The sequence below is a fragment of the Lutra lutra genome, chromosome 16 (assembly GCF_902655055.1).
Source record: "Lutra lutra chromosome 16, mLutLut1.2, whole genome shotgun sequence".
NCBI classification, from domain to species: domain Eukaryota; kingdom Metazoa; phylum Chordata; class Mammalia; order Carnivora; family Mustelidae; genus Lutra; species Lutra lutra.
Genome location: NC_062293.1, coordinates 60,837,907 through 60,865,244, shown reverse-complemented (window position 1 = coordinate 60,865,244; position 27,338 = coordinate 60,837,907). Strand labels below are relative to the sequence as shown.

The 27,338-nt window shown below is 62.6% G+C and overlaps 2 protein-coding genes across 8 annotated transcripts in view; both read left to right on the top strand.

Moving 5' to 3' along the window:
* Nucleotides 1–19,666, top strand: part of SPNS3 (SPNS lysolipid transporter 3, sphingosine-1-phosphate (putative)) — a 34,792-nt gene extending 15,126 nt beyond the window's left edge. The window contains exons 7-10 of one of the 3 annotated variants that reach the window (XM_047708013.1): nucleotides 11,797–11,862; nucleotides 16,571–16,669; nucleotides 16,752–16,923; nucleotides 17,799–19,666. In XM_047708013.1, coding sequence (XP_047563969.1) covers nucleotides 11,797–11,862; nucleotides 16,571–16,669; nucleotides 16,752–16,923; nucleotides 17,799–17,872 — 411 coding nt within the window. In that variant the 3' untranslated portion in view covers nucleotides 17,873–19,666. Of the gene's footprint in view, nucleotides 1–11,796; nucleotides 11,863–16,570; nucleotides 16,670–16,751; nucleotides 16,924–17,270; nucleotides 17,756–17,798 lie in introns of those variants that run through there. The other 2 variants (XM_047708014.1, XM_047708012.1) reach the window with 2 other exon arrangements.
* Nucleotides 19,667–25,442: 5,776 nt separating this feature from the next.
* SPNS2 (SPNS lysolipid transporter 2, sphingosine-1-phosphate) overlaps nucleotides 25,443–27,338 on the top strand; it is a 30,164-nt gene continuing 28,268 nt past the window's right edge. For 3 of the 5 annotated variants that reach the window (XR_007123273.1, XM_047706364.1, XM_047706365.1), the window contains exon 1: nucleotides 25,463–25,972. Coding sequence is in view for 4 of the 5 variants with exons in the window: in XM_047706364.1 (XP_047562320.1) it covers nucleotides 25,606–25,972 (367 nt within the window). In the remaining variant the exon portion in view is untranslated. Of the gene's footprint in view, nucleotides 25,973–27,338 lie in introns of all 5 variants that reach the window. The other 2 variants (XM_047706367.1, XM_047706369.1) reach the window with 1 other exon arrangement.

Genomic DNA, 27,338 nt, shown 5'->3' with positions numbered 1-27,338 from the left:
GTGTCCAGCTGTGGGTGGGCTTTGGCTGAGTCCCTGGCGAACAGACAGGTCCCACCGGCTCGCGTTCTGCGCGTGCCCCCACGTGGCCCTCATAGTGCCCTGTGGGGAAGGGCTTCTCCCCGCCGCTCACAGATTGGAAGACCGAGGGCCAGAGACAGCGGCACAGACCGTGGGACAGAGGAGATGGAGACTCAGCCCGCAGATGCTGTACTGATCTTCTGGTCCCTGAGGGGAGGAGCAGAGCCTGGACGGGCACTGGCATCCTGGCTGAGAGAGCGGGAGCCTGAGTGGGACCAGCATCTCGGCTGGCGGGGGGCCGCGTGGGCCTGACCTTGAAGGCAGATGGAGGCCCACTAAGGGCCTGTTCCGGCAGCAGCCGGGGCCCGGACCCCTGCCAGGCCCGCTTCTGCCGTGGTCCTGGCTGGCTCTGGAGACTGCTCCTTGGCTGTGTTGAGGGGACACAGCTGTCTTCCCCTCTGCAGCCTGGCACCTCTCCAGAGCTGGACGGCTCGTCTGCAGATGACACTGCGCCCTGGCTGACAGGGCCAGCGGGAAAGATTCTCAAGGCCTGGCACGGGGGTGAGGGGCTGCAGGGCAGGACGGTGGGCAGGCCCGGGACGAGTCCCTCCTTCTCGGGTGCCGGGATGCTGCTCCTTCCTGGGGCTCGTGCTCAGGCCCGGCCATGGTACCGACAGCATAGAGCCCCCCTAGGCCAGGCTCCAGCCTTCCAGGAGGAGAGCGGAACCTTCTGGACCTCCTGAGCCGAGGCCCTCTCCGTGCTTCCGTCTATGCCTCCGACGTCTGATGGATGTTCTGGCTCGCGATCCGGGTCCTGCCCGCCTGCCGGGCGCCGGTCACAGAACCCTCATACGTCCTGGCCTGCAGTCTTCTGCTGGTGCCCTCTGTCTGGCATGGCGCATGCCTTCTGTCTTTCTCTGGGCCCTGTGCCAGGAGCTGCCTTCCTGTGCTGCTGGCCTCACTGCTCACCTACCACGGTCTCTTTTCCCCACGTGGCCAGGGACACCGAGGACCTTCCTGGGCTCCCTGGGGCCTCTGGAACCGGGTCCAGCTCCTCCTGCTGGCTCCCAAAGCCCCCAGTGGACTCCTGGATGGCCTTCATGGCCCAGTACCCCCTGCAGACCTCTCGTGGCTCCCTCCCTGCCCCATCTGTCCACGGAGCCTCTGCTGACCACTGGGCCCCACCCTTGCTCCACTCCTGGGGCTCTCAGCATCTCTTGCTCAGGCTCTGACCCCTCTTCCAGCCCCGGGGGACCCAGGGCGGTTCCCATCCTCCCCAGCGCTGGGCCCGGGACACAGCACCAGGAATTCACATCATTCATTCACTCAACAAACACGTGTGAGGGGCGTGCTGGTTTCAGTGCTGCAGTCAGGGCAGCGGGTGACACGAAAGCAATGTGGCCGCTGGGGATTACGTCCTCCCTGAGGGAGGCAGCGGGCAGGTGAGTCACGCAAGCGCATGTTGCGGTATTTCCGAGGGCGCATGCTTAAATAAGGAAGACTGGTGAGACGGGAGCGTCGGGGGCTGGCTCCCCTGGAGGTGGTGCTGGCTGAGGACCTGAGGCCTCCTGCAGGATGTGAAGGGGGGCTGAGGGGTCACTAGGGTCCTGAGGCAGCCGCGCACCTGCTGGGTCTGGGGAACCACGAGGACCCTCTGCTCAGTGTGGTGGGACAGACAGGAGGACAGGAGGACGGGGTCGCATGGGGCCTGCATAGGTTGGGTGGGACCAGCTTTGACTGGGAGTGAGGGGCATTTGCATGGGGCGGCGGGGCGGGGGGTCTGTCCAGGTGACTGGGCGGCTTCTCCTTTACCAATACGGGGCACTCACCACTGTTGCGTGGTAGCCCATCTTGTCTTCCTGGCGTGGACCGTGTCTCGGTCGTGGTACCATCACCGGCTGGTGCCGCTGACATGGGCTCGTGGCCTTGTGGCTGGGACCTCGTCTGTGTCCACGAGGGACAGTGGCCTGCAGCTCCCTCGTGATCCGTGGTGCTGGCATCAGGGGTCGACCCTGTGGAAAGCCCTGGCAAGTCCATCTTCGGGAAGAGTTTGGGAACGATTTGCATTAATTCATCTTTAGATGTTGTCAGGAGTCACCAGCGAAGCCGTTGGGTCTGGGCTGTTGCCGGTGGGAAGTCTCGTGAGACTGACTTGGCGTCTGCTTGTGATAGATCAATTAAGGCTTTTTATTTCTTTGTCATTCTCGATAGTTGGCGGCTTTCTAAGTGTTTGTACCTTTGTGTCGGTGTCTGACTTGTCCGTGGTAACCCCTTCCAGACCCGAGGTGTCCGTGAGGTCGGCAGGCGTGTGCCTCTCCCTCCTGGTTTTAGTGACGCGTGTCTGTCCTTTCTTTCTGGTCCAGGTCCGTTTGCTGCCCCTTTTGGTTTTAGTGATTTTCTCTGTTGTTCTTCTGTTATCGGCCCACGTTTAGTAAAGATCAGTCTGGCTTCTGTGGACACAGGCATGGGCAGTGCTAGACCATGGCCCTGACCCAGCCGAGGTGGCAAGGCGTGGGCCACAGCCGCCCCACGGAGGCGGGAGAAGTCCGTGGATCACAAGGAACCTTGGAGAAATTCCCTGATTACTCCGGGGGGAGCATGGGGGGTGTGGGAGGACGAGGAGGGGCAGGGACTCACCTCCTGGGAGAGGGCCGTGGGCAGGCGTGCTGGGTTTGGAGGACGCGGTGGCCGGAGATGGGCGTCCCAGGGGTGGTGCTGATGGGGAGTTAGACGTGGAGTCTGGAGCCGTGAGACACAATGTCACCCCTAAAACCTTAATGGGCAGGGACGGGCTGCGGCCCACCAGAAGGCCTGTTAGCAGGTTTGGGGGACGTCCGGAGTCAGTGTCAGAAAAGGTGTCCAAAGACGGCTGAGGGATTGCCTTGTGTTCAGAAGAAGAGTCACTTGCGTCTCTTCCGTCCGTCCGTCCATCGGCCGTGTGTCCCTTCACTTCCCAGCTCCCAGGAACCAGACCAATTCTTCCTGCATCGTCTCCGACCGTCCGGGGAGACAGAGCTGGCTTCCTGGGAAGGGCGCGTGGAAATGTGGGCACGTGTGTGCGTGTGAGCGTGCGTTGCAGGACGGACATATTCCAGTCTGTAGACGTGTGTGTGGACACGCGTGGCCTCGTGTGTGTGCGTCTCTGTGTGCCCACGCCGTCGTGCCAGATGGGGCTGGCATGGGTGTGCATGGCTGAGGAGAGCGTCTGGCCCGCTGCTCAGCGAGGATGGATCGGGGCAATGTTGTGCTGGGTTTCCGGGGAGAGAGGGTCCCTGAGCTCATGACGTCTGGTCCGGGACCCTCCCGGGGGGGCCCATGCCCGGAGCCCACCTCCGCAGAGCCTTGCCTCTTGCCCCTCTGCCCTGGCCTCTTGGCAGGGGAAGTGGGCTTCGCGGCTGTTAACGAGGATCCAGACATGCACAGCAGGTCTTGGCTCACACCCACTTCCCTGGCCGCCATCCCAGAGCTCCTGCCCTTCGGAGGAGAAGGGGTTCACCGTTGCCAGCATCGCCACCGCTGTGGCTGGAGGACGGCCTGAATGTCGACCATGCCTCCTTGGGCTTCGTGGTCCAGATGGAGGGGCAGGGGTCAGGGGACGGGAGCCCTTGGGCACCGAGGCTTCGGGGACAGACGCACGGTGTTCCCGCGACCGCATCACTAGCTGTGTGAGCTGGGGTGAGGGCTGGGCTTTGCTGAGCCCCGGTTCTCTGTAACGTGGGGTACCCATCCTGACCTATTGGATTCCCCGAGGAGCTTGATGAACTTCCGAGCCTGCGCCAGTCACCAGGGGCATGCGAGGAAACCCAGTGGTTTAAAACAACAGAAACACTTGTTTTGCTCGTAAGTCTGCAGTCTGGGTGGGTTGGGGTGGGGATAACCTATCTCTTTCCCTCTTGAGGTGAACGGGGCAGCATGGGGCAGGGTCGGGAGTCAGACCAGCTGCCCGGGTCCTCCGCTCGTGGCCGGGGCTCCCTCACAACACGGCGGCCGGCCCCCAAGGTCCGGCATCCCGTGAGGGCCTGGTGATGCCATGCTGCCTTCTGACCCGCCCTGGAAAGTCCCGCAGCAACACTTTGTCCACATTGTGCGTTTCGCTGGGGCCACGGCTGCTTGCTCAGAATCAAGGGGGGGGGGGTCATTCTTTTGATGGGGCTGCTGACAGAGCAGGTGACATGTTCAGCAGCCGTCTCGGGGTAACTATCTGGGGTCCTCTGGGCACGCAGCTCTGAAACCCCACAGGTGTGGGCCACCCTCACACAGCTCCTAGTCCCACCTGCTCCTCTGGCCTCACAAGTGGGAAACTTTGGTGTGGGGTCTTCAGCCTCCCGCCCATGCAGGGTCCCGAGGGGCTCACGGTGCAGAGCTCAGCAGGGCGAGGTGGCTGGGAACGAGCAGAAACACTCACTCACCAGACACTCCCCAAGCCCCTCCTGCGTGCCAGGAACTGTCTTGGGATCTGGGGATCCCACACTGAACAAAACAGGCAAAAATATATAGGTAGCACATTAAACACGTGTGGTAAGTGGTACACTAGGTGGGGATGTGTTCTGTGGAGGACGACAGAGCAGGGAAGGAGGACAAGGGGAGGGACTGGGGCCGGGCCAGGTGGTCAGTGAGGACTTGCCGAGATGGTGACACTCACTGGCAGAGTGAGGGATGGGGCCGGGTGGATGTCAGGGTGCAGTGGGGAGGGAGCCGCTGGGGAAGGGGCCCTCGGGGGAAATCATGGCCAGTGGGCTTAAGGAATCGTGGTTGGAAGAGGGGAGCCGGGGAACAGCAGAGGACGTAAGGTCAGAGGCAGTGGCCGTGGGTGCAGAGTCCTGTCCGTGGACGACCATGGCCTCAAGTTTGGGAGATCCGGGGAGTCACTGCACAGACACGCACTGGTCTGTCTCGTGGGTTTGTAGTAGGGACCTGTTGCCACATGACAAGTCGCCCCCGAAACAGTGATTTGTTACTTCTTACGCTTCGGTGGCTTGGCGGCTTCCACCCGCCCTCCCTCGCGTGGCTGCCTGGGCTTGGAAGACCGGTGGGCTGGAACGTCCATCTGTCTCCTGTCTGTCTGTGGGCAGGGGCTCCTGCCTTCTGCGAGTGGACGTGTCCTCTGCTGTGTAGACTGCCTTCCCGCGGGACCGTCTCAGGCCAGCGCTCCAGGGAGGGGCAGACGGAGGCTGCCACAGCTCCCGAGGCCTGGGCCGGGAGAGGCACTGCTGCTGTCATAGCTCATCAGTGGGAGCAAGGTGCGGGCTGGTGGGGTTCACCGTGACTGGCAGCGTGTGGGCACCAAGAAGCACAATTACGTGGTGGCCGCTGACTTCCTCGGGATTTGACGGGGTCTCCCTGGAGGCCACGTTGTCGGTAAAACGAGAACGGACAAAGTCAGAAACAGGGAAACCAGGCAGGAGGCTTGCGGGTAAGACAGGCACGGGCTGGCCGTGGCGCGGGCCCAGGCCGGGGGGGAGGACGTGTGGAGACGAGGTCGGATTCTGGTACATTTTGGAAGTAGAATCAACAGGATTACCTTGTGCCTTGGGAATCGGGGGGTGGGGGGACGAGCAGGGTGGCCCCGGGGGGCTGCACGCCATCAGAGGCCGACCCGGGACATCGAGGGAGGTGCGGAGCTTTGTTTCCGATGGGGTGGGATTAAGAATTTGAGTTTCGACGTGTAAAATTTGAGATGCCTCCTTGGACATTCGCTGCAGACATCCAGGCGTGAGTCTGAGCCTCAGGAGGGAGGTGTTGGTGGTCAGGTGCCGCCGCGAGGCTGAGCGGGCGGCAAGGGGTGCCCATGCACAGAGCGGGAGGCCACATGGGACTCTGAGCACGCCAGGCCGGGCTGTGGGTGCCCCCTGCTCCACCGCCAGGTCCAGAGTGGGGTGAACAGCTCAGCCCGCCCCACCGCACCCCATTCCTGTCTTCCTTCGCGGGGAGCTCGAAACACGAGCGGCAACGCGGAAAAGCACAGCGAGGAACGTAGCAGTGACCCACGTTCTTGTCCCCAGAATTGCCTCCGCTCAGCATCTGGGCCCCGTTTATCGGCTAGGGGACCGTCACTCCCCGTGTTTCTGCAGACGCACGTACATAGTTCATGTTTCCTTCGGTATTTTGTTAAACTGGGGCACATAGGAGGGTAATTTCAATACCAGAAAGACTGAGAAGGAATTCGTGACCTGTCCCCCCCTGCCCTGGGCCTTCACTGGCTCCAGTGCATTCAGAGCTGAGCGATCGTCACATCCAGATGGGAACACTTTCACCACCCCAGAAAGGAAGGTTCGTGTCTGTTAATCAGTCCCTCCCCGTTTGCCAAGCTGGCCCTCCCCCAGCCCCGGGTCCCCCAGTCCACTTTCCGTCCGCAGCAATCTGTTCGTGCTGCATATTTTCTGGAAACGGACTCCTCTGTTTAGTAAACTTACATGAATTTTCCTGAGGAAACTGAAGCGAAGTAGAAGGGATTGTTCAAGTTCAAATGACTTTTAAGATTCTGGACTATCTGGTGCATCCCAGCGTTGGGAGAGGACACCTGCCTTCGTGTCCGCCTCCCGTCTTCCCTTCCGAGCTCCCGGTTCGTGTTCTCTGATCATTTTCACTTTTGCTGGAGTACAACCCCCACACTCCAGGCATGACCCTCACCGTCATTTGGGGGAATCCCGAGCTGAGTGGGCTCAACGCCCAGCAACGTCCGTTCCTGGTCTTCTCTCGAGTTCGGCTCCTACCTGGTGGTTTCGGGGCTGAGGTCATCTGTACTGGAGAGACTGCTGCTTGGGTCTGTTTGTCTATTTGTCTGTGAGGCCGTGTTCCCATCGACTCTTCCTTGAGCAGCACTGACTGGCTCTGATACCCTGGGATCAGTTTCCTTCCCTGTAGCTTTGCATTCCTTCTCTTGTGTTTTGGCTCAAATATTGCTATGGAGGATAAAGTTAGCCTAAATTTTTAAAAAGATTTTATTTATTTGAGAGAGAGCATAAGCATGAGTGCGGGAAGGGGCAGGGGAGAGAACATCAAGCAGACACCACTGAGCACGGAGCCCCACGCAGGCTCCATCTCATGACCCACGAGACATGACCTGAGCCCAAACCAAGAGTCAGACTTTTAGCCAATGGAGCCACCCAGGTGCCCCTAGTTACCCTAACGTTTAAAAAAATCCTACATGTTGGTTCTTTTTCCCAGCTGGATACCTGAAGATTTCATTGATTATTCTTGAAATTCAGTGTCCCAGTCAGCAAATGAGTTATCTCGTGTTGTGTAGCAAATCACCCTGAACTCGGCCGTTTAGGACAATATGCGTGCTGTCTCCAAGCCTCTGGGGTGAGGTACTGGGCTGGACCTGGAGGGGCCCTCTGCTTCATGGTCTCCCCCAGGCCGAGGAGGGTGCTGGCCCAGGGTCCGTGGTGTCATCTGAAGGCCCGACGGGGCAGGGACCCACGCCCAGGCTCACGGGGTGGTCGTTGGCAGCTCTCAGGCCCTTGTGTGTCGTGGGCCTTGGGCCTCGGTTCCTGGCTGCTGGTGCTTGCCGTGTGAGCCTCTGTCTCCCAGCCGTTCACGCCTTCAAATGTGTGGGCTGGGAAGGCGCCAGCCGGGTCCGTTGATAAGGGAGTCCCGGTCTGCTCTGCCCTTCTCATTCCTCTCCGTCCTCTGTGCTGAGCCTGGGCGTGGGCTCTGCTGTGTTGGTGAGCTTGCTCTGACCCTGCGGAGTGGCTCTCCCAGGCTTCTCTGGGGTTCTGGTCAGGCTCCGGTCAGGTCCCAGGCTTCCCTGGGGTTCTAGTAAGGCATTGGCAGTCCTCGTTTGACGCCTGGCACCGGCGGCCCTCTGGGAGGTAGATCAAAGCTCTGGTGCACACAGAGTCCTCCTACCTACCTTCCCTGTGAGCCCCTCTGGCCTCGAACAGAACGGGGTCATCACTCATCTTCTCTGTTTCTCCCCACTTCTCCCCAGCAGCCCCCCACTGGTGCCCAGTTAGGAGTGGGAATGAAGGACCCCCACTCAGTCTACTCCCCCAGCGGTGGGGGCTTCGGGGAGGCTGGGCAGAGAAGTTCTGCCCTCCAGAACTGTCTGTCTCTCTCTTCCCTCGGCTACCAGTATGCCACGTTTGTGCCATTAGGTTTTGTTCCTGGGTGAAAAACAATTTGTTTCCGACTCACTCCTTCTCCCTTCTGGGGGGAAGGGAAGTCAGTGGTACTGTCCAGCCCTCTGTCTGTGCCTGGGAGTTGCCCCAGACGATGGGTAAGGCCCCTTCCAGCCTGAATGAGATCCAAACTCAGAGTCTCTACCCCGCTCCAGGTGCCCGCTCAGCGGTCACCACGGCCTCACCCTCTGGCAGGGGATGCCACCCCCCTCAGCCCTGAGGACTCCAGAGCAAGGACCCGGGATGGGGGGATCTGTCCCGCCGGGAGGAGCTCCGGGAGGAGCTGGCAGGCTCGGCTACCATATGTGGCCACCACAGCTATGGTCAGGGGCGGCTGAGGAGCCTCTGGCCACTGGGGTGGCCTGGCAGCTGGGCTGTGCAGGTGCCCCAGCTCTGGGGGGCCATCCAACAACCCTGTCCTGGGAGGGCTTTTCCTTGTCTTGCATCTTGAGCTGGAGTAGCCAGCCTTGCCAGGGGCTGTGTGGAGAGACCAAGAGGGACCACCCGCCCTTCCTCTGAGGGCCGTGCCTCACCCCCCACCAGGATCTAGCAGGTGTCTCTTCTTGGATGGGCAGCAATGCCCACCTAGAGGGCCGAAGTCTGCTGAGTCTTCCAGGAGGATGGCAAAACCCAGCCTGCTCACGGCCTCGTTTCCCGCCTACCTGCCTCCCAGGCCGCCGGCCCCCCAGGAACTGAGCAGGGCCCTCGCGCCCTGAAGCCAGTCCCTGCAATTACCGGTTGGCAGGCCCAGGGGCAGAGTGTGCCAGCCAGTCCGGCAGCTTGCTGGCGGCCAGCGTGTGCCGGAGCCTGTCATGCCCAGCTTAGCCACACAGGGCATGGAGCTGGTCCGAGGGAGGGGAAGCTCGGGTCTGAGCTCTGTCCCCGTCTTCGGAGCCCATGGGGGATGCTTGTTTGCCATCCCCCTTCCTGGCAAGGCCTAGGATCCGTGCAGTTCAGAGCTCAGTTACGGCCGCTGCGGGACGACAGCCCCTCCCCACCTCCGGGCTGAGCACCCCCTCCCCATAGGCATTTTGCCTTCCCTCCCGCTCCCTCCCCATGCCCACCTATGTGTGCACGAGGAGAGGTGTGCACGTCCGTGAGGCCACCAGAATACACGTGGACCCGCTCACTCGCCCGCAGGCCCGTCCTGGCACGGACGCCGCTGTCTGGCCTGCTCGGACGCCGCTGTCTGCCGGCACATGCCACACGCAGCAATGCTCTGAGTCATCGCTGTTGGCTACGCAGCGCATGCTTGCGGTGTGAGTTGTGTGTCCCAGGTTATGCGTGTCCGCATACCTGTGCAAACGCGGTGTGCACACGGTGAGGTCTTGCACACATGTGCATCTGTGCACACTCGTGTGGCTGCAGTGTGTGTGAGAACGTGTGCGTGAGTCATGGCAGGTACGTACGGGTGTGAGCGCGTGTCTCTGGCCGGGGTGACTAAGGCTGGGACATTCATCATCACTGCTCCCCCCAGGGGCCGTCTTGGGTCTGAAACGGGGAAGCCAGGGGCTGGGGGGCTCCAGGCAGCGTTGCCAGGCCCTCTCTCCTGGGGACATGAGTCGGGTGCGGGGCACTGCACACGTGCTGAGGGAACAAGGGCAGGGTCAGATTTCCCTTTTGCCAGTCCCCTTGGGGGCCAGGGTTGGGAGGCATGGTGGGGCCTGGGAACCGGGGAGGAGGAGAGGGAGGCCTGGAGCAGGTCAGCCGTGGCAGGAGGGGGGCTGATCTGAGCGATGTTAGGGAGCAGAGTGGACAGCAAGCCTGGAGGACCCCCACCCCACGTCCAGCTCAGGTGACCGCATGCAGCAGGCTTTCCCAGACAAGAGGCAGCCACGGCGGGCTGCTGGGGGCAGCCTGTGCTGGGGTCTGTCCTGGCTGGCGTGGCTGCATGGGGTGAGTGCCGGGGTGTGGCAGCCGGGAGGAGAGACAGAGCTCAGGACCAGCTGGTGAGAGGTGCCCGGGGCCCTCTGGGCATAGGAGGGCATCCAGGAGGTCCTGGGGCTGGACAGCCGGTCAGACTGGGGCCCTTTGGTTGGGGTGTTCACTTGAGTCTAAGTCGGCCACGGGAGCCCCTGAGCTCCAAGACCCCATTTGCACGCAGCCCACGGGGGACACAGGGGCACAAGGGAAGCCCACTGCCCTCTGGGTCGGGGGAAGCAAGGCCCAGAGAGTGGTGACCTCCCAGGGTCGCTGGGCAAGGCAGGTGGGGCCGTGGCCACCCCTTCTTGGGCGAGCCCTCCTGGCGCCTGGGGAGCCTGTGTAATTAAGAGGCCAGGAGACAGCCGCTCCCCACTCCTTACCCGGCCTTTGCCCCGCCAAGCCGCACTGGGCGGTTGGGTGGCCAGGCGGTTTCCAGGTGTGTCTCAGGAAACCTGGCACCCCTGGTGGCTTGTGGCCGCGGCCTCCCTCCGCAGGCTCTATTCTGGGGTCGGGCTCCACCCTGTTCCAGCTGGAGGAAGGAGAAGGCATATTTCAGTCCTGTGGGTGTGGGGGAGCCGGGGAGAGACACGGGCACCCTGCCCAGGGTGCGGGGTGTGAGTACAGGATGGACGACCATCCAGGTGGCTCAGGGAGGGCCATGAGAGCGGGCTGGCTTTCATGTGGCCGCAGGAGGCCTGGGTGGGACCCCGTCAGGCTGAGATGTGGGGCTGAGACCTGCCCCAGCGACTTCCCGATCCCCAGCCTGCGGGTGCCCACCCCCGGGCTGCAGAGGTCCTCGGTCTGGGTGGAGACGGGGGCTGGTTGCACTGAGGGAGCCGCTCTGCTGCCCCCAGCACGGGGGTCCGTATTCCAGCTGCTTGCCTCCTGGGGAATCCTGCCCCTTCTTCTGGGCTCCGTGCCACCTCCCCACAAGGCCGCCCCGTCCTGGGCTTCCCTCTGACTCCCCTCAGCCAGTTTCCCCTTGCAGAAGGCCAGAGGCAGGAGTGAGGTTCTCCAGAAAGGGGCTTGGTGTCTAGGCCTGGGAGCTGGGTGTAATGACCCTGGACCATGCAGGTGGCCGAGAGGGTGACGGTGGACGTGGCTGGGGTGTGGGAGGCGCAAGCCAGCCTCCTGCACTTCCTCTGCCCTGGGTGTTTGCTGGCCTCCGGGAACCAGAGCGCGGTTTGCCCTGGGCACAGCCCCGTGACTCCAGGAATGACTAATTCCGCTCCAGCAATAAGCTCTTGGAAGCTCTGAGAAATGACTTTCCCCCCACTTCTTGCTGCTTCATTAAGCTCCTCCTGAGTGAGTGGAATGAAGGCTGTCCTAATCCCCTGGCATGGGGCAGGGGGCTCAGGGGGCTGGGCAAGACAGGCCCACAGTGGCCACCCCCCTGCCCCGGTCACTGGCAGACCCTGGGGTGGGGCAGGTGGCAGGGCGGGGGTGGTGGTGCAGGACGGGGCCTAGAAGTCCTGGCCCCTCCTGCTGGGCCCCAGGTGGGACCTCAAGGCCTGGGCCTGGGGGCTGTTCATCAAGGCTCCGGGCCCGGCCCCATCCCCTGGGTCCTGGCTGGCAGCCTGCCCAGACGGGAGGGTCGACCCACCCTGGAGGCTGCTGGGACTACAGACGGGGTTCAGCCTCTCTTCCCCCACCAATCTCGCCTGCCCCTGTCTCTCTGCAGGTGGGAAGAACCAATGCAGGGGGTGTTGGTGACTGGGGTCCTTGTCCACAGGTGTTCCTGGTCCTCGGGGAGCTGCTTCTGTCCTGCAACTGGGCGGTGGTTGCTGATATCCTGCTGGTAGGTGTGGGGGCTGGTCCCAGGGCCTCTTGAGGGGAGGGGGCTGGAGTCTGGCTCAGGGCTGGGAGGACCTTCTGAGACGGTGGGGTAGGGGACCAAGGTCATCCTGGTACTCTCAAACATATCTACTGACCATCATCTCCATTTTGCTGATGAGCAGGTGGAGGCTCAGAGAGGGCCGTGCCCAGACCAAGGTCACACAGCATGCGAAGGCACTGAGCCAGAACAGGAGCCCAGGCTGGGTCTCAAGCCCCCCCTCTTCCTTGACCACACTTCTCAGCAAGCCAGCTCTGTGGCCTGGGCTCTGGGCATGTGGACGGGGATTGGGGACTCAGGGTGATAGCCACCGAGCTGGGGGGGTGGGTCCGGCTCGGGCTGAAATGCGGCTGGTGCCAGCCCAGCACGTGACGCTGCTCTGCCCAGAGTGTGGTGTGGCCCTCACCGAGCCTCGTGCTCTCCGTGCAGCTTCCCTGTCCAGCCTCCTGCCTCCCGCCAGGAGACGTCAGGGGAGGACTTTGGATGCTGGCGAGCTTTGTTCAGGGCCCCAGACCTGGGCCTCCTCCTGCCTCCTGGAGGGCTGGCATAGTGCAGCCCACACCCAGGAGAGCCAGGGAGCCTGGCGATGGGCTGAGCGCAGTCCTGAGGCAGCCGGGGCCAGGGCCTGGCCCACACCTGGACTTCAGCCTCGCCTCTGCCATTTCCTAGCCGCGTGTGACGTGGGCAAGCCACTCTGTGTCTTGGGCCTCAGTTTCCCCATGCGGACAATGGGGTGAAATACTCGTGGGTTATTACGGGTGTGATGTGACAAGGGTGCTGGTCACGGCTCTGCCCGTTCCGTCTCCTGGCTGCCCAAGGACTCCTGTGCCCTCAAAGCTGAGTTTGAAAGGGCCATGCAGGCCTGCTTGATTACTGCTGTTGATGGAGAGGCTCACTCCCTGCCTAGACATTCCGCCCCCCATTCCACAGCCCAGGCTCAGTGGGTGTGGACAGTGCTGCCCTTTGACGCCCTGGGGGTGTATCAGCTGCAGGACTGGTGGGTCTTTTCTGCTCCTCCCTCCAGGCAGAGGACCTGGGCTCCTGCCCAGACTTGGCCGCAACGAACGGCCTTGGGCCTCAGTTTCCTTCCTGTGAAGAGAGGTGTTCATGACCAGCCTGGTAGGGTCAGCCCAGTGGCCTTCAGGAGAGCTCTCCGTACTCGGGAATGTGCCGGCCAACATCTAACCTGGGGCTGCCCATTTTAGGCACGGGGACCTTAGCTACTACCCCCCGTACTGGCATCTTGGGAACCCACCCCTGCAGCTTCCTCCACCCCACAATGCCACCCGCTTTCCACACGGCAGCCCTGCAGATATGCGAGGACGGCACCCGTGTCCCCCCTCCCCACCCGGTGTCTGTGTTTGCAGGAATGATTAACCTCCAGGACCTTTGCAGGGCTGTGCCTGTGCTAGGGGCAGGGGAGGGGAGGCGCGGGGGTGTGGGGGTCAGGGCCAGCCAGCCGTGGCCGGACCCGGCTGGCTCTGCTGGGGAGCTGTCTGGAGCTGCCCAGGGGGCTGTGCTCCCTGCAGTCCTCCCTGGGCTTGGAGGCAGCCAGTCTCTCCACCCCAGGAAAGCTTTCTGCCCCCCCTTCCGGAAGCCCCTCAGTGAAAGGTCGCCTTTAGACCCTGCGGGGGTCTGAGCTGACTGATCCTTGCAGTCCTTGGAGCTCAGAGAAAGTGGGGAGGCTCCAGGAGGGAGTGCTCTTGGGCCGAAGGCAGGTGGGGGACAGGCTGTGGGGGGCGGGCCGTGTGCTGTGGAGGGGCAGGTGTGGAAGGTGACAGAGGCCTAGAGTGCAAGCAGCTGGGCACGGAGGGGGTTTGGGGGGTAGCTGGAGCCCTGAGGATCAGAGGAAGCTGGTTTCCAGCACTCAGGCAGGGGGCTCCTCAGGGGCAGGGAGGGTGGGACTGCGAGAGGGGTCTAGCGGGGGTGGGATCCGGGCTAGAAGCCTGCACAGGAGGGCAGGAGGCCCCGTGGTCCAACAGCTGGCTGCCTGCCCTGTCTATCCCGAGGGTCACCTGGCATCAGCCCATGACAGACAGCCTGCTCTCTGGCCCTCCGGTGCACAAGGAGAACCTAGGCTCGCCCTGGGGCAGAGATCTCAGGGGCTGGCTGGGCCAGGGGCTGTGGCACCTCAGTGACCGTAGGAACCAGGTGTGGGGATCTCCTTACAAATTCTGCTTCCTCAGGACACAAACGTCCCACGTGCTCCTGATAGGGATGCTCCTCAGAGCACCCGGGGAGAACACCTCTCTGACACAGCCGGCTCCCCAGTCCGCGGACCCCCTGCAGGCTCCGTCCTTGATCCCATACCCCTCTGACGGGAGGCTCACCCCCTGAGCCCCAAGAAGCCCCTGCCTCCTGAAGGCTCATGAGGGAAAGGGTCTGGCTTCCTCACCCACCTCCAGCAGCCCCTCTCTGGAGGGTCCTGCTCCCTGGGAGGTGGGGGTCGTGTCCCCCCAGGCTGAGCTCCCTGCATCCCTGACTGATGGTGTCTCCAGCTCTCTCGCGAGACCCACGAGGGGGCCTGGAGCTAGGCTCTTAGGGAGTAGAGCAGAAGTGGAACTCACCATCTCTCCCAGGTCAGGTCGGTCCTCTGGGGTCCTCCTCTGCCAGTTTCCCCCGCCCCCTGAGGGCATCACCGTCCCGCTCTTTCTGCATCCCCATACTCTCAGTGCCTCCCTGTTCTGCCCACCGGCCCATCCCACCCTCCCCAGCGCAGCTGGCTGTGGGGGCTGAGTGGGGAACACAGGAGGCAGGCTGCCAGGGAGTGCATACCTGGTGGTTGCCGCTCTGATGTCCTGTGGGCCCTTGGCCGGTGTGGGTTATGCCCCAGGCTACAAAGGGAACAGCTCTTCTGAGAAAGGGGAGTCAGAAACAGAGGTGCTTTGTCTCAGAATAGAGTGGGCCTGCCGTTTTAGGAGCCCAAAGCTTGTCCTTCTAAAATTGCCAGCTTTACCTGCTCCCCCCACCCCACCGGTGTCATTTGGTGGCAACAGGACAGAACAGGTTGGGGACCTACCACTCCTGCCTCCCGATAGCAAGGGGCTGGTCTGGGCCCAGCACTTCCCGGGGGCGTGGAAGGGACCTGACCGAGGGTCTAAGCCGCTGGTGTGGACTTCCCTGAGGCCTACCCTCCAGGACCAGCGGTGCGTAATCCCCTAAGTATGGGCAAGAAGGAGGCACGAGGGGCTGGTGCAAAGCTGAGCTCAGCTCCTTCTCTGGCCTAATGGCAGGTCCCGGTGTGGGGGGGCAGGTCCAACTTCTCTGGCCGCCTGGACAGAGTGGCTCAGTGTTTGGCCCGGGGCCCCCGGCATCACCCATTCCCCCTCCCTCTGCCTCAGCTGCGTGCAGAGCTGAGCTTGTCCTTCTCTCTGCCTTCCAAGCGTCCCACAGTGCACAGAGATCATAGGACAGGCTCCTCCTTGCTCGTAACAGCAAAGCGGTAGACGGCCAGATCCTGGAGGAGTGGGCTGGGCTATTTCCTGGCAGGGTGACCCTGGAGAGGTGACCCCCCCTTCCCAGGGAGAGTTCCCTCATCTGTGACACAGGGATTGTCATCCTACCTCCCTCTTGGCGTGGCTGAGTGGATGTAGATGTGCGGGAGATCTATAAGACGCAGACAGGAGACATTTCATCCACGTCACATATGTTCCATCTTCTCACCTGGGCTCAGGTTATGGACATCTAGGTCTTGGGGGAGGGGCTCTGGGGGGAGTACCTCCCGTTGGGACTGTGTGGCCACTGCTTGAACCCCTCCCCTGGCTTCCGGCTGGGTTCTACTGGGCTTGTCCGCTTGGCTGACTTTCGGCAGGTTCCCTCTGAGCCTGGCGCCCTGCTGTGCTCCAGGGAGCGTGAGAGAACGCGGATGGGGAACTTGCTGCCCAGACAGTGTGGGAGTAGGGGGAGGACAGGGTAGGGGGTGCATGTTCAGTTGGGGTACACACAGGGGCTGTAGGGCAGGCCCCCGAAATCTGGGAAAGTCCGTCCTGAAGGACAAGTAGGGATGCTCCAGCTGGGCCAGAACGGGGAAGGCTGGCCAGGCAGAAGGGTCTGGAAGTGTTCTGGGGTCAGGGGCATTATTTCGGTCTGCTGTCCACAGGAAGAATGGTAATGAACCTGTCCCCCAGTAGGTCCTCTGAGTACCCCTGTTTGGGGATGCAGACCCTGAGGTCACACAGCTCGTGAGTGGGGTGTCTGGGATTGGAGCTCAGACATTCTGTTCCAGAATTCATACCCTCTTCCAGGGGTCTCGTGGGGTCTCTCCAACAGGGTTGTCTTTGGTCTCTGCCCAGTGTGGTTTGAACTTCCTGGGAGAAGGGCCCAGCCCTCTGGGCCCCGTCTGGACACCCACGCGTGCCCATGCGGGCCTGCACTCCTGCCTCCTCGCCCTGAGCTGGGATGCCCCGTCCCTTGAGTCCCAGCCCAGCCTGGTCCCTGCCAGCCCCGCAGCAAGCCCTTGAGGAGTGGGGCCTCATCCTGGACCATGGCATCCCCAGCCCTCGGAGGGGCCTGATGTCCCAGTAGTGGGGCGTTGCTGACTCCCCGTGGTCCCACTGGCTTGGCCAGCCTGCCACAGCTCCTGGGCGGTCCAGGCAGGAGCAGGAGGCCGGACGGAGGGGCGCCCGCGCGCTGCCCTCCTCGGGAGCTCCCCTGATGCCCTTGTGTTTTGCAGTCCGTGGTGGTGCCCCGGTGCCGGGGGACAGCCGAGGCGCTTCAGATCACGGTGGGCCATGTCCTGGGAGACGCCGGCAGCCCTTACCTCACTGGACTTGTAAGGGGAGGGTTCCCAGCGGGGGCGGGGACAGCCGCTGCAGGCCGGCGGGCAGGCGGGCAGACACAGCCTATCTCTGCAGATCTCCGGCATCCTGAGGGCTGCACGGCGTGACTCCTACCTGCAGTCCTTCCTCAGCCTCCAGCACAGCTTCCTGGGCTGCGCCTTCGTCATAGCCCTGGGGGGCGGCTGCTTCCTGCTGACCGCACTGCGGCTGGAGATGGACCAGGCCCGGGCCCGGCAGCCTGGCACAGGTACCTCTAGCCCTCACCCCCGTGCCAGGCTCGGGGCTGTGCCTCACGGGAGCAAGTGGCACAGGCCTCCCCGAGCAATCTCACTTGTTAATTTGTCCATTTGTTCAAAAGTGGCCATTAACCCCCTCATCCCCCCAGCTATGTGCCAGATGCGGGGGGTGAACACCCAAGGTGCTCTAGGGCAGAAAGACAGACGAGAAACAGACAGGAAGAGCAGAAGACAGGGTACATTCAGGGTGATCAGTGCTACGTACAGAGAGGCGTAAAGTAGACCAGGGTGGGAGAGGGAACATGTGGGCGTGGCTTCCAGCTCTTGAAAGATTGTCCTAAAGGTCCTCGATGCACAGGTGACCTGGGAGCAGAGGCTTGGAGGAGGGGAGGCAGGGAGCCATGCAGCTCTCTGGGGGGAAGGGGCTCCTGGCAAACAAACAGCCAGTGCAAAGGCCCTGAGGTGAGTCTGTGGGTGACGTGTCTGAGGCCTGGCAGGGACGCCAGTGTGGCTGGAGCGGGAGCAAGGGGGACAATGGTAGGGATGAGGCCAGAGCAGGCAGCTGGGGGCCTTGTAGGGACCATGGCTTTTACTTTGAGAGGGAGCCCCTGTGTCGTTTCCTGTAGACAGGCCCCGAGGTGTTTTATTTATAGTGCGAAAGCATGACTGTGGTTGCTGTGTGCAGAACAGACTGGGGAGGTCAGCGTAGAAACAGGGGGGCCACAGGACACTCTGTGTCATCAGGGGAAGCAGTGGGGCTGGGACCTTGGGGGTGACCTTGAAGGTGAGGAGAAGAAGTCACATCCGGAGTGCATTCTGAAAGCAGGAGTGAGGGGTTTCCTGGCCTGGTCCCAAGGCACCTTCAGCCTCCCCTTCCCTCCCACAGGGACCCCCGACAGCAAGGACGCCGAGAGCCAAGCCCTGCTTTCCGGCACAGGTTCCGTCGCCAAGGACCTCTGAGGCCCCCACGCCCGGCGAGGAGGTCCCACTCCCCCTGCTGCATCCCTCCCTCTGGCCCCGCAGCCTCACTGCCCCAGTGCCCATCTGGCCCAGGCTCCAGGACCCCGGCTGAGCCGCACCTGCTGCAGCTTCACACCCGGCCTGGGTGCTGGCCGAGCCTGTGGGCTGTGGATTGAGCTGTCCGCGCCCTCTGTGGGAAGCCTGGGCAGCTCCAGCCTGGGGCCTTGCGCCTGGTTCCCTGGGCCCTGATTCAAGCGTGGCCGGCACAAAGCCCACGGATTTCTGAACAACCGAGTTATTCAGAGCTTCCAGGTGTCTCTGCTGGGAGTGGGGGCAGGAGAGGAAGAGGAGGGCTGCTCCCCAGCCAGGACCACTCCCTCTGCGGGTCAGGAGGGCACAGGGCATACTCCTTTGCTGGGTCACCCTCTGAACAGAAAGGGGAGTGAGTCTCCGAGGGGGGTTTCCACTCTGGTGCTGCTGTGACTTCAAGCCCCTAGGGGAGGCATGTTGGACCCCGCAGGGACTCAGCTGCCCTAGGACCAGGCTGGGGTGGGGAGGCTGCTCCGTCCCTGGGGCACAGCGTGTGGGCCGGGCTGGCTCTGTGGGACTCGCTTGCCGCTGGGTTTGGAGCAGCTGGGCGCAGCAAGAGCCCAGCAGCTTCCAGGCCGGCAGCGCTGGGGAGGCGTGTTCTTCCTGCCCCAGGAGCAGGAGCATCTCTCCCCGTCCCCTGGGCCTGGCCAGCGGAGGCCTGCCTCCCGGCACCAGACTCACGCACCCCTCCTGACCCTTGCTGGCTCCGTGTTCGCCTCCCTGCCCCTACTGCTGGAGGGCGAGCTCTGGGTGCTGGACCCTCCAGCTCAGCCCCCCGTCCTCAGCCCTAACCCTCAGGAGTGGCTACCCCGAGGCCGAGCAGCCCCTCACCCACAGTTTCACCCTTGGAGCTCACAAAATGGGCTGCCCCTGAACTTGTGAGGAATAGCCTACACCCAGTCACACTGTATACAGGGGTTCCCACATCTCCAAGCAGTTTTCTCCTACCCTCAACTTGTTTCTGACCTTGTGTACCCCGAGAGAGGGTCAGAGTCCGCCCGGGAAGGGCTCAGTCCTACAGAGCTGCTCCCCCAGCCCCGCCCACTGGATGGGCCAAGCACAGGTCCCCGTCGTCAGCTGTACCCCTGAGTGGCCAGGGACAAAAATCCAAGGCCCCCGAGCCCCCTTAGGTTCTGTTAATCGGCTAGAGCGGCTCACGGAGCCCAGGAAGCCCGTTTCCTCGCCAGATCACCCGTTTATACTAAAAGGCGCCACTCAGGAGCGGCTGGCGGAAGCGAGGGCCAGGACGCGCAGGGGCAGAGCAGCAGCGCCCCCTCCAGGAGCCCACCCACCCGCATCCCCACACACCCACCCTGTTGCTTTTGGCTTTCGTGGACGCTTCATTACTCAGACACCATTGATTAACCCATTGGCTTTGGTGATTGATTCAACCTCCAGCCCATCCGCCGTCTGTCGCCAGAGGTCAGGGGGAGGAACTGGGAGTTCTCCCGGCCACCAGCCCCCCTTACGTGGGGCCCAAATGCCCCCTCATTAACAAACAAAAGGCACCTTTAGGTCTCTCAGCATTAAGGAAATTCCAAGGGTTTTAGGAGCTCTGTGCGGAAACAGATGAAGACCAAACGTGTGAGTCCCCGGTCAGACTCGGTTTCTGCTGAGAAGGAGACGCCCAGTCTGGGGGGCGGGCAGGATGCCAAGGACCCACTGGGCAGCACCGGCTGTGACCTGGGACGCTTCCTGTGCCTCACACTCCCAGCTGTGTGTTAAGAGGGGTGTTGAGTGTGGCTTTTCCAACCCCCATTGTGTGATTCTTACAGGCTGGGCCGAGGCCCGCGGAAGCCCTGCTCCGAGGCCTGACCCTTCCACCCTGCAGCCCTGGAAAGGAGCCCTGAGAGGCTCCCAAGAGTCAGAATGGTCACCCTACCTCCCCCATGCCAGCGTCCAGCGGCTGGGGAGGATGATCAGAAACAGGTGGTGGGTGGAGATGCTGATCCGACCCTGCCCCTGGACCTCACAGCCCGACACAGGCAGGGAAACGCCAGGCCAGGTGAGGCACACCACCCCTGTGGGCAGAGGAAGGGGTTCTGTCCCCCGAGAGCCTCTGCGCAGGTTGGGGGGAGCTGGCCAACAGCAGGAGAAGGTATGGGGGAAGGGCACTCCCCCAGGAGAGGGTGGGCCCGACCAAGGTGCGGGGCGGGGAAGGCAGAAGGCTTCTGTGGTCCTGTGGGGCTGTGTTTGCTTTGGGGGCAGGAGAGACTGGCTGGGACTGGGACTCGAGTCCTGAACCCAGGGTTCCTCTGACTCAGTGCATCCAGGGTTTTGGGTCACTGGGCTCGGCAGGGTGGGGCTGGCTGGGACTGAGCTGGACAGAATGCCCAGCTTGGAGTTTACGGTGTTCTCATCTCAAGTTTGGGGGCAGGGTGGGGGCCTGGGCCGGCGGCCTCTGGGAGGTGAGAGACTAGGCCTGCTCTGCTGGCTGTCCTGGCCAGCTGCTCACACTCCCACACTCCTGTCTCACCAGGCGGTCACTCAGGCCTTGCCGCCCCGGGGCCACAGGTGCCCAGCCGCTCAGCCGAGCGGAGGAGTGGCCAACCCATCACACCTGTCTGGCCTAAAGGACAATTCTGAGTAATCCCGGAGGCCTGGAGACTCTTGATAGCCTCATTCGTGGGGCGTGTACGGTCAGCAGGCCCAGGCCCTCAAGCTCGACCCACTCCCTCGTGGGTCGTGCCAGACAACACGTGCTTTCCAGCTCCCAGTTGTCATCACGGCACGCAGGTGTGTGCGTGTGCTCTTCTCTGCGTCTGTGGGCCAGCAGGGGAGGCTCGGCGGTAGGTCCGCTCTTCTTCCACACGGCCCTCAGGCCTGGAGGGTGGGGCACGCGCCTTGAGATGGTCACACCAACCCTCGAGATGGTGTCCCTGCGACACCGGACACGGGTGTTTCTGTCCCATCCCCTGGAGTGCCCGCCTTTCCTCCCTGTCTGAGTGGGAATGTGGACAGTTGGATTGAATGCGGCCTCTCGACATAGAGCTGTTGGCCGGGGGTGGGTGCTGGGGGGTGCCGCTGGCGCCAAGCTTTCCCCGTAACACAAGAAAGTCTGCCCCCTCTGCGCGACTCTGTCCGGTGGGGCTGGGGGGCTGTGTGCAGAAGGAGCTGAGTGGTCATGCTGGGCAAGGGAGGGATTTGCTGGAAGCATATTTGGGGCTCAGAGAATTAAGGGACACAGTCCAGATTCAGGAGGCCGGGTTCAGTGTACGTCCTCTGTTAAAGGCTCTGAAAAGTCCAGCCCCTCGGTCAGGAAACCTTGTGTGGTCCGGGCATCATGCACAAATGTGGAAGGCCTTTAGCCACCCCTGAGTTCAGGGGAGCCCTCTTCCAGGGGACTGTCCCCAAAGTTCCAGACAAGCTTCCCCGTTTTCTTGCCACCCCACTCAGGATTTAAAGCCTGGGGCAAGAGAGTCCAGTGGGACACTTGGGTGTTTTTTAGCTCCGTTAAGCCCAGGAAACCAGGGTGCTGCTGGGAAGTGGGGAGACACTCTGAATATCAAAACAAAACAGCAGTGAAAGGAAACAAACACAAGCAGAGATGGTGTCCATCATAACCATCTTGGGCAGGCCACGGGCCCCCTCTCAGATGCAGCCTCTTGGCGGGACCAGGACCAGGAAGAAGCTGGGCTCAGAGTCCTTCAAGGGATCCTTTGTTTCTGATAGTTGGAGTCCACGATCAGAGGAGACTGAAGCTTCGATCATTTAGAAAGCATTAAAAATGTTCAAATGACAGAACAGGGACTTCTGTGTTCATGGGGACTCAGCCATCTGTTCTGGGCAGGAGAGAGAGGCAGGGACAGAGCATTCTGAGCAGAACTCGCGAGGCAGGCCCAGGCTGGGGGATGGAGCAGCCTGGACGAGTCCCCTGGATGGCAACGGCGGGAGCCGAGAGGGGCTGCCATCTCCCCGGGGCTGGGTGCTGACCTGTGGGAAAGGTAATCAGAGGGTGGAGGCAAATGGCACATGGATGCTGATGGAGGGTAGAGTCCGTCAGGGAGAAAATGCCTCTTCCAGAGGGGCCAGGAGAGGAATCTGGTGGCGTCTGAGTCACTCAGAGCAACAGGGAACTCGATGCAAATCAACACACCCTTCCTGCGCACCTGCTAAATGTCATTTACTTCATTCAATCAACAAACATGCTCCGAGCACCTCCTCTGCACTGGGATGTGGGGAGGAATCAGATGGGGCTCACGGTTGGGGGGGTGAGGTGTGCTGCGGGGGGAGTAGACTTTTGTACAAACATAACACAACGAGTTTGGTGGGAAGGAAGCATACGCAGGTTACTCAAGTAGCCCAGAGGAGGACATTTTCCAGGTGGGTCAAGGAGGGCTTCCTGGAGGAAGTCCTGATCTGTGCTGGGTTTTTGACGGAAAGGGAGAGGAGTGAGCTGGGTAGACCCGGGAGGCAAAGCCCGACTAAGGGCAGGGGGAGCGGGGGGGGGGGGGGGGGGGGGCTCCCAGGTGACGCTCTCCGTGGTCCTGAATGGCATTGAGTTGAGGGGAGGCCAGAGACTATGTGCACGCACCCCAATTCCTGTAAGCTTCCAGGCTCCGGAAAGTGAGATATCCATGAGTTCAGGGGTAAGTTTGAGAGCCGGCCAGTAGGATCTGAGGCTGGAGATTGGCATGGGTCATGAAGGGTTCTGATGGGTCTTGGAGACTGTGTTAAGGAACTTAGATGTTTTTACCCTATGGGCAATAGGGAGCCATGGAAAGGCAGTGTGCAAGGTAGTCATGAGGTCCCGTGTGTGATTTAGAAAGTTATTGGCAAAAAGTAAGGAGGAAAGACTGGAGGGGTGTGTTGGAGCAGATGGTCTTGGGTTGCAAAAAGGTAAGATGTTGAGTTGGGTCAGTGAGCAACGGGACACTGGGGTTCGGAAGACAAAAAGTGGACAGGCCCCAGATGTGGTTGTCGAGGCAGAAGGAGTCCCCTGTGGTCCCAGGTGCCCTCTGCAGTGACAACGAGGAGGACGGTGCTATTTGGCAAGAGATAAGTGATACCAGGATGGCATGGCTTAAGGGAGCGATGGTGAGTTCAGTTCTGATTGTGCTGAGTTCAGGAAGCTGTGGGAGATCTGGGTGGGGGGGGCGTGAAGATGAGGCCACATCTAGAGATGGAGATTGGGGTGTCCAGGGCACGTGGGTGATTGCTGAGAGCCTGCTGAGGGCGAGGGTGCCCACTTGAGAAGGGAAGAGACAGGCCTGAGCCCTGGGGGATGGGCAGAGGGGACCGAGCTCCCCGTTATCAGCCTTGGGGAAGCTGTTGTTTCCGAGGATGCTCTGCAAAGCTCGAGACACCATACCGGATGCTCTGTGGGTCATGGGGACACGGCAGCCTACACCTCCCTCTGGGAGACTCACAGTGTATGCCCTCTGTTAAAGGCTCTGAAAAGTCCAGTTCCTCGGTCAGGAAACCTGGTGTGGCCCGGGTATCATGCACAAACATGGAAGGCCTTTAGCCATCCCTGAGATCAGGGGAGGGACCTGGTGGAGCTCAGAGCAGCATCGTGGGGCAGCAGAGGACGCATTGCATCAGGGGCAGGCACACCTGGGTTCAGTGCAAGTCCATTTGCTCACCAGGTGTGTGACCTTGGACACATACCTTCTCTTCCCTGGGCCTCAGTCTCTTCACTGGCACTGGAGATAAGGGCCCTGCAAGTTGTCTGGCTGATGGTCCATTGATACTGCCAGAGGCTCTCAGGAGACTGCAGTGACTTGCTCAGGGCCACACCAGCCAGTCTTGTCCTCCCTGTCATCCTGCCCTCGGCGGCCCAGGATCCCCCCAGATACTTGCTCTAGAGAGTGTCTTGGAGTTAAAACCTCAGGAAACCCCACACAGTAAGAAGAGCTGCTCAGAGGAGCCCCAAATTTGAAAGGCTCGAAACTCTGACCTCTTCCCCTGCTCTGGGCCTACTGGGGCCTGGAAAAGAAGTGCTCCCCTTTCTGGTCAAGAGCTTAAACCATCTCCCCAGGCAGGCTATGACTGGAAGGAGGAGGACTTTGGTGAGAGGCAAGGGGGCTTGGGGTTGTGCTTTGACCTGTGGTTGTGTCTCCTTCACAGCTGGGTGCAGCCCCACAGCTGGATGCTGTCCCCTTGCTGGCACCCCCCACAGTTAGTAGGGGACACTGCCAGGACTGAGCCCTAGCCCCACGGAGCTCCTAGGTCTGTGCTGGCCTGTTGAGCCCCGGTCGTCCCAGAGCGCCCAGCAGAATTTCCCTTACCGGCTTCAAGCTGGAAAGAAGCAGCAAGGAACTTTCAGAATAGAGTCTGTTTCCTGGCCCTCCCATGACAGTCATCCACACCCAACACACCGAAGCATATTTTTAGTCACTTTGCAGGATTTAGAACACACCTCGAAGGCGCCAAGAAATACCACCAGCCTGGGGTTAACTCTGTTCTCAGCAGGGAGAGGGTACCTCGTGCTGCCTCACCTCTTAGGTATGCTGTGACTCACCGTGGCCAACACTTTCGTGGGACCTGCACCTGCCTGTGGACATGGGGTCCAGAACAGACCTCAGTGGGGACGGAGCTCCCATCCCAGGAGGGTGGTATCAGAGCACGGGGTCAGCACCGACGGGGCCACGAGCTAGCTGGATGTCCATGATAGGGTCTTTTCTGGACGCAGGGACCCCTCTGTGAAACATGGGGTACTTCTGGGTTTCCAGGCTCTGTGTGGTGCTGACATTCTGCCCTCAGCACTTGGCATGGGATTTTAACTTCAGCCAAAGCCTCAAACAGATGGAGGGGCTGGGTCTGGGGGTGGGACACAGAACCACAGCTCCTCTGAGATGGGTTGTGGCCCTGAACACGGAGTGACTCGACCACTCTCCCCGGGAGCAGGACTCGGCCTCCTCCACAGCGGGTGGCGACCACTCAGACTTGCAGACTGAACCCTGTCCTCCTCTCTACCCGCGGGAGAGACGGGCACCCAGAGAGATCTGCGGGCCTGCCGGGGGTCTTCCTTCCGGGGTTCGTCCCTTCCCTGCGCAGCTGGGAGTCCGCAGCTTGGGGAGGCCCCGTGGGAGCCCGGCTCCCTTGCCAGGGGCTGCCTCTCGGGGGCGGGGTCTCGGGGAGGGTCCCGGCGCGCACGCGGGAGTGGGACCAGGCAGAGGTCAGGAGCTGGAGCGCGGTTTCCCCGGGGCGGTGGGCAACCAGCGGTCCGCGCCCGGCCGGGCCCCCGCCTACCCTGCGCCGGGCACGCGGCCGGGCTCTCCCCAGGCCGACTCCATCAGGGCGGGGGGCCGCGCGGCTGGGCGTCCCGCCCGCCGCCCGAGACCCTCTCGCCGCTCGGCAGACGCCGCGCGCGGGAGTGGGCGAGCCCCGGCCCGCCCCGGCCCCGCGACCGCGCGGCGCACTGCGCCCCCGTCGGCCGCCCGGGGCAGCACGTGCGGGGCGGGGCCGGGCCGAGCAGCGCGCCGATTGGGCGCCGCGCGGTGGGCGGGGCCGGGCCGCAGCTGTCAGCGCTCCGGCGGCGGCGGCGCATCGGGGGACGCTGGCCGCGCGCAGCCGGGCCGGAGCGCAGGAGTCGACGGGCGGGCCGGGATGGTGCAGCGGCGGCTCCGCGGTGCACGCACGCCCTGAGGGGCCCCGGGCTGGGCCCCGCGCCCCCCGCGCCCCCCGCCGCCGCGGCCGGCATGATGTGCCTGGAATGCGCCTCGGCGGCGGCGGGCGGCGCGGAGGAGGAGGAGGCGGACGCTGAGCGGCGGCGCCGGCGCCGGGGGGCGCCGCGAGGGGCTGGAGGTGGCGGCTGCTGCGGGGCGCGGGGCGTGGGCGCCGCTGGAGTCGCCGCCGACGACGAGGTGCAGACGCTGTCGGGCAGCGTGAGGCGGGCCCCGTCCGGACCCACCGGCGCCCCCGGCACCCCCGGCTGCGCAGCCGCTGCCAAGGGGCCCGGCGTTCAGCAGCCCAAACCAGCCAGCCTGGGCCGCGGACGGGGGGCAGCTGCCGCCATCCTCAGCCTGGGGAACGTGCTCAACTACCTGGACAGGTACACCGTAGCAGGTAAGCGGGTGCCCCCCCCCCCCCCGCCTGAGAACCAGGACCCCCGCCTGGAGGCACCCCGGGAAGCCTTTGGTCCCCGGGTCCCTGTATTCCAACCTTACGTGGGGTTTCTGAGGGCTCAGTGCTCTGGCACAACTGGGGCAATCACAGGTCCAGTCCGCGGACGGACTCCTATCTCCCCACACCCCGCCCCGCCCCGCCGAGCCAGGGGCCAAAGGAGTCCCCATCCCCGGAGTAGCCCGCGCGTCCTCGCCAGCCCTTGACGTCCCATCCGTTGTCCTCTTCTCCGAGAGTCTCCTCTGCGTGTCTCTGTGTTCTCGCCTCCGCGCCCCCTCCCGCCCCAGCCGCAGGTTCCCCGGCTTCTCTTCCCCTTCCCCCTGCCGGGGCGGTCTGTCGGGCCCTAGCGGGTCAGCTCCTTCCTTCCTCTGCCGCCTCCACTCCCCTGCGTGCGAGCGGCGAGTGCGCGCGCCCCTTGCGGGTGTGCGCCAGGGGAGACCGGGTGTGTGCGCGCGGGCGGCGCGGATCTGTGTGTGAGCGCGTGGCTGACAAAGGCTCGGGGCTGCGGGGAGCGGAGGGAGGGGCGGGGCGGGTCCGCGGCGCCTGGGGACCCAGGATGCGGTTTGCAGCTGGCCCTGGCTACAGGCCTGAAGACGCCTCCCCCTGCTCTGTGGAGCTTGGGGCTTGGGGTAGGGCACAGGCTGCTGGGGCTGGAGAGGGGTCCCGTGGGAGCGTCTCTGGGAACCCGCCTTGGGGATAGGGTGGGGGTCGATAACCCTGCTGGTTTCTAGTCCCAGATTTGCCCCTCAGGTGCTTGGTGTGTGACCTTGGACCAGTCTCAGTGTTTAGGTCTGTTTCCCGTTGGTGAGGTGGTTGATCCCTGGGCCCTGGGGGGATGGACGGGCTTCTGGGGTTCTGGCTGCTCACTCCTCCTCCCCCGTTCTCAGGGCTCTGCAAGTAGGGCCCTTCTGTGGACTGACCTGCCTCTAGGTGAGAATGGTGTAACCTTGAGAGGAAAGCACTCTGGCCAGCCGGCATGGGGGCTCCCTGCAGGAGAAGAGTGGTGACTACACAGGGCACCTGGGCCCAGAACCAGCCCAAGCACAGCCTAGCAAAATCTGGAACAACCAAAAGAAAAAAAAGAGAGAAATAGGAGGAGGAATTTTGGATAGACTGTAAAGAGAACTTTGTAGGTTGGGGGAGAGGAGAGAGGAGAGTCCTGGTGTAAACCGTGTGGCCCTGGGTCCCCTTCCCTTCTCCTGGCCTCAGTCTCTTCTGTTGAGTGGGGTTTTGTGTCAAGTTAAAGGGAAGAGCTCTGATGGGAGATCCTCCCCCACCCCCCACGCTCAGAACCCCCTGGCGATCCATT